Source organism: Coregonus clupeaformis, chromosome 7 (genome assembly GCF_020615455.1).
Source record: "Coregonus clupeaformis isolate EN_2021a chromosome 7, ASM2061545v1, whole genome shotgun sequence".
NCBI lineage: Eukaryota > Metazoa > Chordata > Actinopteri > Salmoniformes > Salmonidae > Coregonus > Coregonus clupeaformis.
The window spans coordinates 40,703,394-40,717,098 of NC_059198.1; the positions used below are offsets into that span (position 1 = coordinate 40,703,394).

The window sequence follows — 13,705 nt, forward strand, 5'->3', positions numbered from 1 at the left end:
TGTAGACTTATTTTAAACCCTTTTTTTGAACAGAGATTAAAGCCATCAGTTTGTAAAAAAGGAAGATATAGCCTAGATATAATGTTATATTTTCTTAGGGCACCAGTTGCATTCATGCTACTGTTGTGAGAATCAGTGTTCTCCCACATGAAGACGTCAGTATTGAGATGTAGCAGTTAGTTGGAGACACAAAGTATCTCAGCTCCTCAGAGGAGAGGGCTAGCTAGACTAGCACTAGCTTATGGTAAATATGAGGTTTTTAGAGATATAATGAATCAGTCAAACAAAGCTCCCATTGACAAGCTAATCTTTTCCATGTAGATGTTTCTCTTCGCTCTTGAAACTGGTTTTGAGAAGTCTCAGTCATTTTGGGTTGGTTTATGAGTTGGGTTATTATGCTTTTCTTGACATCTGCTATTCACAATGTTTATTTATTGACATGACACGCTTGGTTTTGCTTTTATTAACTTCATACAAATGTTTGTTTGATCTAATGTGAGAATATTCTATTATTGTTGTATGATAATGTAACATTTTGAATAATTTGGCCTATACTGTGTATCACCAGATACAATTCCATCACTCACTGCTACCATATCTCAGTGTTAAGTCATGACAACTCTCTTTGGTAGCAACGATAGAACATATAATGACATTACCATATAAAAGTTATCACACGTCAGGAATCTCACTGGGAATGTTAATGATACATCGGCCTGTAATCCCGACTTCTCTCAACCTTTGATTTTCCCTGTTTCTGCATGTGTCTTCACCATTTTTCCCTGATAACTCTCGAGGGGAAGGAAATGGAATCATGGAATCTTCTGCGGTTGCAAATCAAATGTAGAGATAAGTGTACGTTTACTGCGGAGTAGTCCCAAACGCTCATTTTGAATCAAACGCGCTAGATTAAAGTGACTGGCTCCGAGCTGTATTCTCGTCACCACTGAACCTGTTTATTCCACTTTCATCTCCTCCATTGCTAAGCAGTGGATAAACATCACATCTCAAATCTTAAGCCTGTTGAGGTAGCCTATAGTGGTCGGGAAAAAATCGATACAGTTACATATCGAGATATTATATTTGACGATATTTCTATATTATTTTTGACCTACTCGGCTGTACCTGCACCAAAACTCCAGTCTTTTTCCTTCGTAGCTTGTTCTCCATCTTCTTTTGAAATAGGGAGCCAATTTGTTTTCAGCACTTATATTTACATAACTGATCAAAACTCGTTTTCTCATGGCTCTCTTTCGTCCCGCTGCAGCAAACATATGGTGAGCAATATGTTTGGAACAGCACCTAAGTATCGTGATAATATTATATTGTGAGGTCCCTGGCAATTCCCAGCCCTAGTATCAAAACTGAGGCTAAATCTAGATGCAGGATGACATGTAATCTAGGCAGACAGAGCGTTGAAAGGTAGGTGAATGGCTACACACACACACACACACACACACACACACACACACACACAGATGCACACTTTGAAGATTGTATTTTCACATGAAAACAATTACTGGGATGTATACATCCAAATGAGGTTCCATTTGTGCATTCCTGAGGTCAATATAAGTTGCTGGAATTCCCAAGAGGAAGTAGGGAGGGGACACATCTTAGCATGGGTATGACATTCAGTCTAATCCCCAGTGATATACTGTGTGACTGCAGTAGGTGATGTGATATAGTGTGCACCTCTGAAACAGGTTGGTTAAAAGACTGCACCATCACAGCAGCCTACTATAGTGTGTGTGTGTGGTGGCTCGATGAAAGAGGGTCTTGTTTTCGAGTGCCTGTTGAAACAGGATTTTCTTTTAAGTAGCTGGCTCAGCTCAGTCCCCCCCTCACAATTTGGGAGAGAGAGAGAGAGAGAGAGAGAGAGAGAGAGAGAGAGAGAGAGAGAGAGAGAGAGAGAGAGAGAGAGAGAGAGAGAGAGAGAGAGAGAGAGAGAGAGAGAGAGAGAGAGAACTGGATAGAGATAGAATGAGAGATAAATGGAGAGGGAGAGTGTAAGAATGAAAGAAATAAGGCACAGAGAGAGGAATGGATAGAAAGAGAGAAAGAGAATGTGAGAAAAAAAGAGGCATTAAAAAGCGAGATGTAGGGAGAGAGAGGCCATCCAGGCATAGCCCCCTCCCCCCACCATTTTGTTATCAGCAGCACCCACGTTTTATTAGTCATATGTATAGGATACACATGGTATATGCTTACTTGCAGGTTCTTTCTCGACAATGCAACAACAATAAGAAATAATAAAAGACAAGAATATAAACATAAGGTAAATGGCTCAGTAGAATGGAATAATGGTTTTAGCATAAGTATAATACAGGAAGGCACAATTTATAGTGTGTGTGTGTTCCCAGCCTGTAGTTAAAGAAAGCGGCGCAGTGTAAAAGCAGCAACATAGCAGTCCTGAGAATTCCTACCTGTCGTAAATCCAGAGTGATGGTCACCAAGTGGAACTGGCGGCCATTTTTTATGCTTGGGCTCTGCCACCACCCGTTGGTGCCGTCGATAGCATTGGTGATTGGATGTTGCTCTGCATAACATCAAGAGAAAAGCAAGAACATAAATGCCTGGAATCCACACCTGGAGTACTGTTTTTCAGACAGATGACTCAAAGATAGTGAGACTGTGGAAAGTCAAACTGTCTGGAGCACTAGCCAGCAGGCATAACAGTAAAACCCCAGACTCTCCTCCCCACCCCTCCCATATGCATGCTCAGAGGCTCTTGACTCCTGTACCTTTGGGGTTTTGACTCTGGGCATTACAGGTTCGACACTGGGAGTTGCGGATGCGTCGTCCTGGTACGTGTTCCACTAGCTTACAGTACATCTCTGGCTCAGGCTCTCCACAGGTGGCGTTGGTGGTGATCTCTGCATTACTGGCCAGGTTGAGGATGGCGGGGAAGAGACCTGGGAGAGATAGGGAGGGGTTTCAGACCATGACATACATCTATCTACACACAGAGACAGGATATGATAGAGTACATGGTCTGTCTATTCACATAAGCATGCACACACTAGAAAACACTCCTTCACACTAATACATTTTTATTTGTTATTTTTTATTTTAGTCATTTAGCAGATACTCTTATCCAGAGCGACTTACAATTAGTGCACACAGGTGCATGTATCTCTCCCTCCCAACTCCTCCTTATCTCCCACCACCAATCTACACCCATCCTCATTATTTCTCCTCTGTGTTCTATCTGCAGGGCATGTCTTTGAGGAGCACCCTCCTTCCAAACACACCCATCTCCCTCCGTTCCCCCATCCCCCCACACTCCACCCACATGTTTACATGGACCATTGATGGGTAAAATGATCAGGTCGAGGACAATTGACAAAGGCTGGAGTCTATTGATGGGTGGTGTGGGCAGCTGTTATAACTACCCCAAGGCCCTCTGGGCTTCAAGGCCTTTGTCCCAAAGCATCTTTCCACCGCTGTCTCCTAACAGAGACTTCAGGAGGCTTATGCTAACAGATGGAATTTTACACTGAATAAAATAAAAATGTAAAATGTTTGACGGTGTGCTTATAAGATGCTTATCATTTTATAATTTGTTAGCCTTAAGTATAAAAATTAAAGGCCTGCTGGTCATGATTTATAACTGGTTTATACATGTGTTTACTAATGCTAATACATATATTAACAAATTACGCTTCCACTGTTTATTAATAGTTAATAAACTAGCTGTTTATTAGCAGAACTTCAAAGAAGTCAAACCAAGTGTCACATTAAACCAAATTTCACTTAGGGCCCCCAAAAAGCTAGAGACGGCTCTGACTGCATGTGTGGGTATGGATGTGGGTACGCAGACCCGCGAGCCACTACGGACCCTCATGATGAGTTTAGATTTTTTGGTGGCCCCCACCCCCATCAAAGTCGCCCGTCCCTGATCTAAAATATATGTAAGATTCCAAGGAGAACGTGTCCATTGTGAGCTAGGTCTATGACTTAATCCTATTGAATTGAATGGCCCCAAAGCATTCCTGAGAACACTGATGAGAACACTGCTAAGGACTTCAGAGGAACCTGGGGGATGAAGTTGTTAGCCTAATGACATAGCAGCACTGAGACATCTGACCAGACCAGTGGTAGCATGTCTCGGAGTCAGACCCACTGATCAGTAGTGACCATTGGGATCAATCCCTTTTCAGCATATGAGCCAGTACCGTACGGTTCGGCTCTGCAAGATAGTGTGAAATTGGTATGACTGGCTGACTGACTGACTGTCTGTCTGTTTGTCTGTCGGTCGCTCGGTGGCTGCTGATTTCTCATTGACAGAGAGGCTTGACCCCTGTGCTCTGTGGGCTGGAAAGGGGACACCCAGGGAGAGCAGATTGGAAAGCAATCATCCTGTTCATGACTACTATTTATTAGCTTGTTATAATGCTTTTACCAGCTTGCCTTAAGAAATTACTTGATTCAACCTTAGAAACCATCCTGGGATAGAAAGAAAATTCAGCCATGTTCTCTGACCACCAAACTCACAATGTTTTCTTAGTTTGGAAATCAATTATGTTTATTGATTTTAGTTATCCTCAAAGCCAAATCTAAAATGTGATCCTGTGAAAGTGAAAAACAATATATCTTATTTTGGCTCATGGTAGACCCAATCCCAAGAAGGCTACTTTACAGTACCTAGCCTTGACATGATCAAACCAGGTGCCGATAGCTGTGTGAAGGCAAGTGACACAGTGACAGCCCTGGTCACCTGAATCAACACACCACATGGGCGGTATGTTATTGACACACAGCAACTGGTTGTGGACAGGGACAATCTGTCAGGTCCTGGTATTTCATCAATAAATCACCACCTAGTCGTGATGTAACGGCACACGGCCTGTCCCTGCTAATCAGTGCAACTAGGCTGACTGACACATAGTCAGACAATGCTGTCACACATAGATGTGGTCATTTGTGGTAATTTCAGGGTTGTTAAAGTCTATTAGCTGGGGCTCCTTTGCATTGGGGATGCTTTAGTCATCTGTCTGCGTCTGCAGGCCAAATCTGGGCTCCATGATGAACGTTTCCATATGGCGGAAAAGGAAATCAAGCCAAGCTAGCGTCCTTGTCCTACTTGTGTTTATTTTTCTTCAATTATGGACTTTAATCTCCTTTTGAACTGTTGATCTCATACTGGGTGTCTTATTAGCGTTAATCGCAATATTAGCCCCATAATTATCTTAATCAGCTTATCTGACATAATATATTATACAGCTTTGCTTGCTAAATGACAGTTTTGGACTATACTTACACATATACTTAGACATCGCATCATTGTATATGTATGAAAAATGTATGCACTCACTAACTGTAAGTCGCTCTGGATAAGAGCGTCTGCTAAATGACTAAAATGTCAAATGTAATATGTCCCATTATGGTGTCTGTGAGAGCATGGGTAGCACCATTGAGGCCATCTCCATTTTGAAGTAGTCAATTTTCTTCTTCTACTACTTCTATGAGTTGGTAAACAAACTGAAAGGGTGCACACGGCCATCTAGAGTGTGTTGTTTGAACAGGTATAAAGCTTGCCGATTTACACCTGCAGTTATGGAATGTTTCCTCAATAGTATAATTCATTGGCTGATCCCTCCTGGTGACCTGAATGGAATTATGTGATCCTTCCTTAACCCATAGGAAGTTCCACCCAGTTGACTATTTCAACATAAAAGTCCTCAATGGCGCTGCCCATGCTAAAATGTCCTTTTGGGCACTAGAGTCCTCTATCTATCTCTATGGCTATCTCAGTTAGCTTAGTGGTTAAGAGCGTTGTGCCAGTAATCGAAAGGTCGCTGGTTCTAATCCCCGATCTGACTAGGTGAAAAATCTGTCCATGTGCCCTTGAGCAAGGCACTTAACCCTAATTGCTCCTATAAGAGCGTCTGCTAAATGAAGTAAATGTAGTTACCGGGGGACTAATTCTGCTAAACTGCAGCCATCTTTGGAATGCCACTGAATACAAAATACTAACAGCTCAATCACTGATAGATAGCTTCTGGGTCGATAAGGTAAAAATGCTGGCCATGGCTGAAGATATTAGCCAGTATGCTTGGGTGGTATACCGGGGTACTTGGAAAAAGCCACAGGATAGTTCTTCAATACCGACAAAATTATTTATTTGAAGTTTTTCAACAAATGTGAAAGTCAAAGAGCTCTGGATTAGTTTTTTTCCCCCTGTGCTTCCTACTAGCGTTCTTTTCTCCTCCGTTCTTCTCCCCTCCTCTCCATGTACACATGCTGCTCTTCCTTTAGAAAAGCATGCATCACAACTTTGTTTATATGCACAATTTATCTCGTTCACTTTCTCTTGTAAATGTCCACACTCAACGAAAATGACATTCGGTAGCTACTATCTAGACTTGTATAACTTTATGAGACGAATTTGCCTGTCTTTACAATTAGTTGATGTTCATTTTCGCTCGTTAGCATTTAGCTAATATCTTCTATGTGATTTTGCTATTGGTTTGTGCTAATTTTGTTAGCATTCTGGTAATAGAGGCCCAATGGGCTTTTCTTGCATTTCTAGCGCCCCCTTGTGTGCTATGCCGGTAATAACGTAAATCCCAGGATGAGAGAAGGACAGCATGACGATATAAATATCTGGATACCGCCCAAGCCTATTAGCCAGCTACCAGTTCAGCAGTTCAGGTAGCATTACTCAGCGCTTAGGGGACTCGGGTTATGCAGAGAATGTTGTGTAAATAGGATGAGAGTGATTGTGAATTGATTGAGCAGTAAAAGTAGTTTAACTGATCAATGCATTCTCTGTGTGGCACATATATATAGTATGAAAAAAAAATGTATGCACTCACTAACTGTAAGTCGCTCTGGATAAGAGCGTCTGCTAAATGACTAAAATGTAAAATGTAAAATATATTAGTAAAAGTGTCTATTTCAGGGTTTTTGGTTTATCTCCAGAGAGTTTGGTTGGAATGTTCTTGTTTGTACTATTTTGAGTAACCCTCCCCCTCACAGTCAATGGAAGGCACTCAAACTAGCCTTCAAAAGCCCTTCAGTTAGAATCAATGCTCGAAAGTTTGGAGAAAAGGGCTGGAGGAGGGCACACGATCATACTAAGTACTTCAATAACCATTTGAAAACACCTTACTAGTAGGCACATTGCCTTCCACCTCAGTTGGGTTAAAATGCTTGTCTTGCATTACCAAATCTGCTTGTGACTTTGTCGAAAGTTTATAAGTCCAACTTTCCATTTAATAATTAACCACAGGTCGAGAACGTGACTCCTTTCTAAATCAGGAGAGGTTGGTGATGTGAGTTCCCCCATTTCCAACCCCCCGTGGCTTTATCCGCACTAATAACTAACCTGTTTATGGGCTACGACACACACACACACACACACACACACACACACACACACACACACACTCTTCAGGGAGTCAGTCAACGCAGCTGAAGACACAATGTAAGCGTATCCTCTTATGAAGCATTATAATGGTGCATGTACTAATGTTATAACACCCATTACCTCTGACACTAAACCAGGAGGTAGGCAACTGAGTGGATCCAACAAGTCACTCACTCCATTCCAGCTACTCAGAGCCACTCAAAGGTGAGAAGATAATCACAAAAATTCTCTGTCTTCAGCATCTCTCATTGTTTGCAGTGCTACCTCGAACCACCTTGAATCCTAATAGGCCCCTACTCAACGTATTCAGATGGGAGGGTGGACTGATAGCAACTAAAGAAGGTGACACAATCAGACCTATGAAGGAGTGTCAACAATGCGGTTGACTGATAAGATATGCGGTCGCAGTGTGACTCAGATTACTAATCTCTCTATTGGAGAGATTGGAGTAGAGGTGTAACAATAAAGGTAGAGATATGGAGCTGCTTTGTAATATAAGATATATAGCTGCTGGTTGTAGCTTGTATCTCATTTGCACAAAGAGAGATTGCAAGTGATAGAAATCAAATCAAGTGGCATTTCAATGGTATTTCAGGAAAAAAATTACCGAAGTGCTGTTTACAAAATGGGAAAAGAGAGGCATGAACAAACTACACACCTGAATGTGTCCACAAATAAAACGTCTCAGAATTTAAGTCGGCATCTTCCTAAATGTGCCTAAAACAAAAAAGAACTTCAGTACGCCACTCTTAATCGTATGCATGGTTACAGTACTAACAACCGAGTGCACTACAAATCCTCTAGCTATCATTTTTACAACTGTCCTCCTCCAACTTCCCCCGTTCAGTGTGATGGTAGTAGGCCCATAGCCAGAGGGCATCCTAAAGAGAGAGCTCTGTCATTACTATAGTACCAACCCATCCACCACGCCCTACTGTGGTCCAGACAGAGCTACTATAGCTGGATCCAGACACACCTGGCTCTATATAATGAGTTCACTTTGGAGGAGTAAAAGTCACTGTCTTAAAATGAGGCTTTGGTTACAGTCAAAATCCCACAGTGGTGCAGTGCTATAAGTGTAAGTCCATTCCTTCTCTCAGGTACAGGGTAAAAATTATGCAAAATGGACCCCCTCGCACTGTTTTCTGCTACCAAAAAGGTTGATCATTTCCCAGAGGGAACAGTGTTATGTAGCACAGCTCGACCCAAGGTATCATTCATTAGATCACACTGTAGCAAAAAAAAAAGTTTCTTATTGGACAAGTTCAGGTAGTCCATTCCTGTTTCAGTCCATTTTCTTCCATTTGGTGTATTAATGAATATGACCCATTTTGGCTCTGTTGACCTCTTCACTGGGTCTCTGTCTTTTACAGTGTCACATAAAAATCGCAGGTGAGAAATCCCATTGGTATGGTAATGCTGGTTTGGATTCCATTTGGGATTCCTTGCATATTATTGTACCAGAGTGTTAACACCACCTAATAGTATGAGCTCTAATGAGATTTCCCTCATCATGCTGGGAGCAAATGGGATTGACACCTTTGCTTTGAATCTGTATGATGTGTTAAACAAATGAAATAGGTACAAGCTTCTCCAATGGCTTTAGAGAAGAGAAATTCCACGGTTACGGATTTACACAAACTTTTTCACTTTAAAATGTAGGCCAAACAAAAACCATTGATTTCAAAGTTTAACAAACCTTACAACTCTATGCACACTGACAACATTGAACAATTTACACAATAAATAATACAAAAAAAAACATTTACTGGAAAATCTGTGCAGATGTAAAGTTTGGTAACAGAATAACAAGGTCTGGGAATAGCCAGGGACCTCACGATACGATATTATCACAATACTTAGGTGCCGATACGATATGTATTGCGATTCTCACGATTCTTATGATTCTACAGTACCAGTCAAAAGTTTGAACACACCTACTCATTCAAGGGTTTTCCTTTATTTTTACTATTTTCTACATTGTAGAATAATAGTGAAGACTTCAAAACTATGAAATAGCACATATGAAATCATGTAGTAACCAACCAGCTTCACCTGGAATGCTTTTCCAACAGTCATATGCTGAGCACTTGTTGGCTGCTTTTCCTTCACTCTGCGGTCCAACTCATCCCAAACCATCTCAATTGGGTTGAGGTTGGGTGATTGTGGAGGCCAGGTCATCTGATGAAACACTCCATCCCTCTCCTTCTTGGTCAAATAGCCCTTTTATTTTATTTTAATTTTTTTATTTTATTTTACCTTTATTTAACTAGGCAAGTCAGTTAAGAACAAATTCTTATTTACAATGACGGCCTACACCGGCCAAACTCGGACGACGCTGGGCCAATTGTGCGCCGCCCTATGGGACTCCCAATCACGGCCGGTTGTGATACAGCCTGGAAACGATCCAGGGGGTCTGTAGTGACGCCTCAAGCACTGAGATGTAGTGACTTAGACCGCTGCGCCACTCGGGAGCCCTTACACAGCCTGGAGGTGTGTTGGGTCATTGTCCTTTTGAAAAACAAATGATAGTCCCACTAAGCGCAAACCAGATGGGATGGCGTATTGCTGCAGAATGCTGTGTTAGCCATGCTGGTTAAGTGTGCCTTGAATTCTAAATAAATCAGAGACAGTGTCACCAGAAAAGCACCCCCACACCATCACACCTCCTCCTCCATGCTTCACGGTGGGAACTACACATGCGGAGATCAAAAATCTCACATTTGGACTCATCAGACCAAAGGACAGATTTCCACCAATCCATTGCTCATGTTTCTTGTCCCAAGCAAGTCTCTTCTTCTTATTGGTGTCCTTTAGTAGTGGTTTCTTTGCAGAAATTCGACCATGAAGGCCTGATTCACGCAGTCTCCTCTGAACAGTTGATGTTGAGATGTGACTGTTACTTGAACTCTGTGAAGCATTTATTTGGGCTGCAATTTCTGAGGCTGGTAACTCTAATGAACTTATCCTCTGCAGCAGAGGTAACTCTGGGTCTTCCATTCCTGTGGCGGTCCTCATGAGAGCCAGTTTCATCATAGCGCTTAATCGTTTTTTGCGACTGCACTTGAAGAAACGTTCAAAGCTCTTGACATTTGCCGGATTTACTAACCTTCATGTCTTAAAGTAATGATGGACTGTCGTTTCTCTTTGCTTATTTGAGCTGTTCTTGCCATAATATGGACTTGGTCTTTTACCAAATAGAGTTATCTTCTGTATACCACCCCTACCTTTTCACAACACATCTGATTGGCTCAAACACATTAAGAAGGAAAGAAATTCCACAAATTAACTTTTAACAAGGCACACCTGTTAAGTGAAATGCACCTCATGAAGCTGGTTGAGAGAATGCCAAGAGAGTGCAAAGCTGTCATCAAGGCAAAGGGTGGCTATTTGAAGAATTTCAAATATAAAATATATTTTGATTTGTTTAACACTTTTTTGGTTACTACATGATTCCATATGTGTTATTTCATAGTTTTGATGTCTTCACTATTATTCTACAATGTAGAAAATAGTAAAAATAAAGAAAACCATTGAATGAGTAGGTGTGTCGAAACTTTTGACTGGTACTGTATATGTATTGTGATTCGATACTGTGATTTTATTGCGATTTGATGTTCCAAACATATTGCTCACCATATGTCTGCTGCAGAGGGACAAGAGAGAGTTAGTTTTGATCAGTCATGGAAATAAAAGTGCTGAAAACAAATTGGCTCCCTATTTAAAAAGAAGATGGAGAAGAAGCTATGAAGGAAAATACTGGCATTTTGGTGCATGTACAGCCAACTAGCACACAAATTATATTGCGATACTGTCAAAATGATACGAAACGATATATCATAAAATATTATATCCCAATATGTATAAATTTTTACCCCCATCACTAAGAATAATGGTCAAATCTCCCTCAGTTACCAAACGTTGTATCTGCACAGTTCTTCCTGTAAATTGGTTTTTGTCAAATGTTTGTGCATAGAGTTATATGGTTTGTTAAACTTTGAAATCAATGGTTTTGGTTTGGTATACATTTTAAAGTGAAAAATCTGAGTCTCCGCATAATTCCTTTACCATGGAATTGCCCAGAAGTCTTTTACAAGCAAGCAAGTATTCAAGTTTTCAAGTATAGCAATTAAAAGTGTGTTTCTTAAATGTGTTCAATAGAATTGGAAAAGTTTAACAGTACATCAAAATCTGATTTTGATTTCAAGTAACACAAAGATATGCAAAAAAAAAAGCCTAACCTAGAGAGAATGCAATGAAAGCTTGTCTATTTGAACCCACAAATCTGCACCTCAAACATTTTCTACTGATGACATGATTGTTATTGCAATTAGAGACATTGAATTGGTCCTTGAGGGCGACCCTAGCATGTTAGCATGACTATGCTTTGGAGAAAGAGGCGTCAGCCATTGTCATTAATTTAAATGACAATGGCCTGGAATTTCTCTCATGTGAACCTCTTGAGCAAAGACCGTTAGGAATTAAAGGAGAGTAGGTGAGAAAACTAATAACGGTTTAACAAAGTAACTTTCACGTAGATTGGCCAGTGATGTTAGTTTACTGGTGATGCAACATGTTGTATAATAAAATGGGTAGCTGACTTTCTAATGACTTGGAAAGCTCCTGTTTGTAAATTATAAACTTAATGGCTGAATTATTATGCCACAAGTGTCCAATTTCAATACCAACACTCCATGGTTAGCCCTATTACTTTTCACTCAATTTATGCAATAAATATTATTTCTGCTGGCAAATGTAAATAACAGTAAAATAGTAATTAGGCCTACTCCAAGTGTATTATAGCCATCAACAAAACAAAGTATACTATTTCTAATCCTCCACTTATACTCTGCATTAATTAAAGTGCATATTCATTACATTGTATAAAGAATTACAAAATGCTTTGCCTCGGATGCGTTGAGACCTCGTGCTGAATGAACATTCAGTGAAAATGCAGTCAATAGGAAAATGATTATTTCCAGCTCACCTCTTTGCTGGCAATCCGCGGAGGATGCCCATAGCAGCACAATTGCACAGAAGAAGAGCCTCATCTTCCTCAACACATGTGGACGTCGGGTTCTAATAAATGTCTCCAATAATACGGTCGGAATATTTGTTCTAATGTTTACAGGAAATTATAGACTAAAGTTGTCACGCACATTCCTTTTTGCCTGTGGTCTCCCTCTGGTATCTGTTCAGCGTGTCCCCTCCTCTTTCTCTCTCCTCTCATTCATTCAGCTAACTTTTGTCTCAACTTTTTCATTCTGTCCCGCTACAAAGTCGCTGGCTGGACCGCACCATTTGGTGAGTAGCAGGGGGGTGTGACCAAATGTGTCGAGATTTTATCATCACTGTCTGTAATAATCAACTACTCTCTACAGATTTACATTGTTTTGACCTTTACAAATGTACACAGTTTTGTGTTTAATAAGAGTTTATGAATTTTATTTTAGACCGTTTTTGATGAACAAAAACTTTGCACCAAACTTGAAATGGTAAAATTGCAAAGTACTGTATGTAGGCTACTTCTATAATGTACCTAGCAGCCTGTACTCTACTAAACTTGTTGATTTAATCAGTAATGTCAAACTTTTTTGATAAGCCTACGTAGGATATATCATGCAGTTTAGATATTCAACGATGCTCCAGAACTTGGCAAGCAGTTGTTGTAATATGATTAATACAACAAATTGCACAACTTTGAAAATAGTAGCCCTTTTAACGTCTATACAAGCCAATGAATACACTGGGTCAACTACATAGAAGTAGGCCTACAGTATACCAGGTTGTTTAATTCTGCAGATAATAAACTACAGCCCATGTAAATATTGAAGCATGATTATGATACTGGAATGGAAAGCATCAGTGCCTTATTCCATCAACATTATTTAGGGCATTCAATAACCACAATCAACTGTACAGAGTATATGTAATAAAGGCTTACGTTTGTATGAAACATTGTAACCATGTCTTCCAGATTAATTGCATAATGTTACCAACAAAGAGAAACAAAACTAAGAAATTTATAATACTGGATATTACAAACTGACAGCAAAATGAAAGTTTGATCCATTTACCTACTTCCTCAGGGAAAAAATGTGAAATGTTCTACTACTTTCAACTTTTAAATTAATATATACTGTAATTCTTAAAGTGGGTCTCATTTTGGGGTCAGGGGTGTGCGTATTACTGCCATCATGTGGACATAATGAATATGTATGGGAATGAAAAGAAGGCCTACCCAACTGCACTAATACACTGAGTGTACAAAACATTAGGAACACATGGTCTTTCCATGACATAGACTGACCAGGTGAATCCAGGTAAAAG

The 13,705-nt window shown here is 40.3% G+C and overlaps 1 protein-coding gene across 2 annotated transcripts in view; it reads right to left on the reverse strand.

The window, feature by feature from the left end:
* Positions 1–12,593, reverse strand: part of LOC121569181 (laminin subunit alpha-1-like) — a 63,738-nt gene extending 51,145 nt beyond the window's left edge. For both annotated transcript variants that reach the window (XM_041879909.1, XM_041879908.1), the window contains exons 1-3: positions 12,363–12,593; positions 2,745–2,915; positions 2,427–2,539 (exon numbers count right to left, since the gene is read on the reverse strand). In XM_041879909.1, coding sequence (XP_041735843.1) covers positions 2,427–2,539; positions 2,745–2,915; positions 12,363–12,426 — 348 coding nt within the window. In that variant the 5' untranslated portion in view covers positions 12,427–12,593. The remainder of the gene's footprint in view (positions 1–2,426; positions 2,540–2,744; positions 2,916–12,362) is intronic.
* Between the last annotated feature and the right edge of the window lie 1,112 nt (positions 12,594–13,705).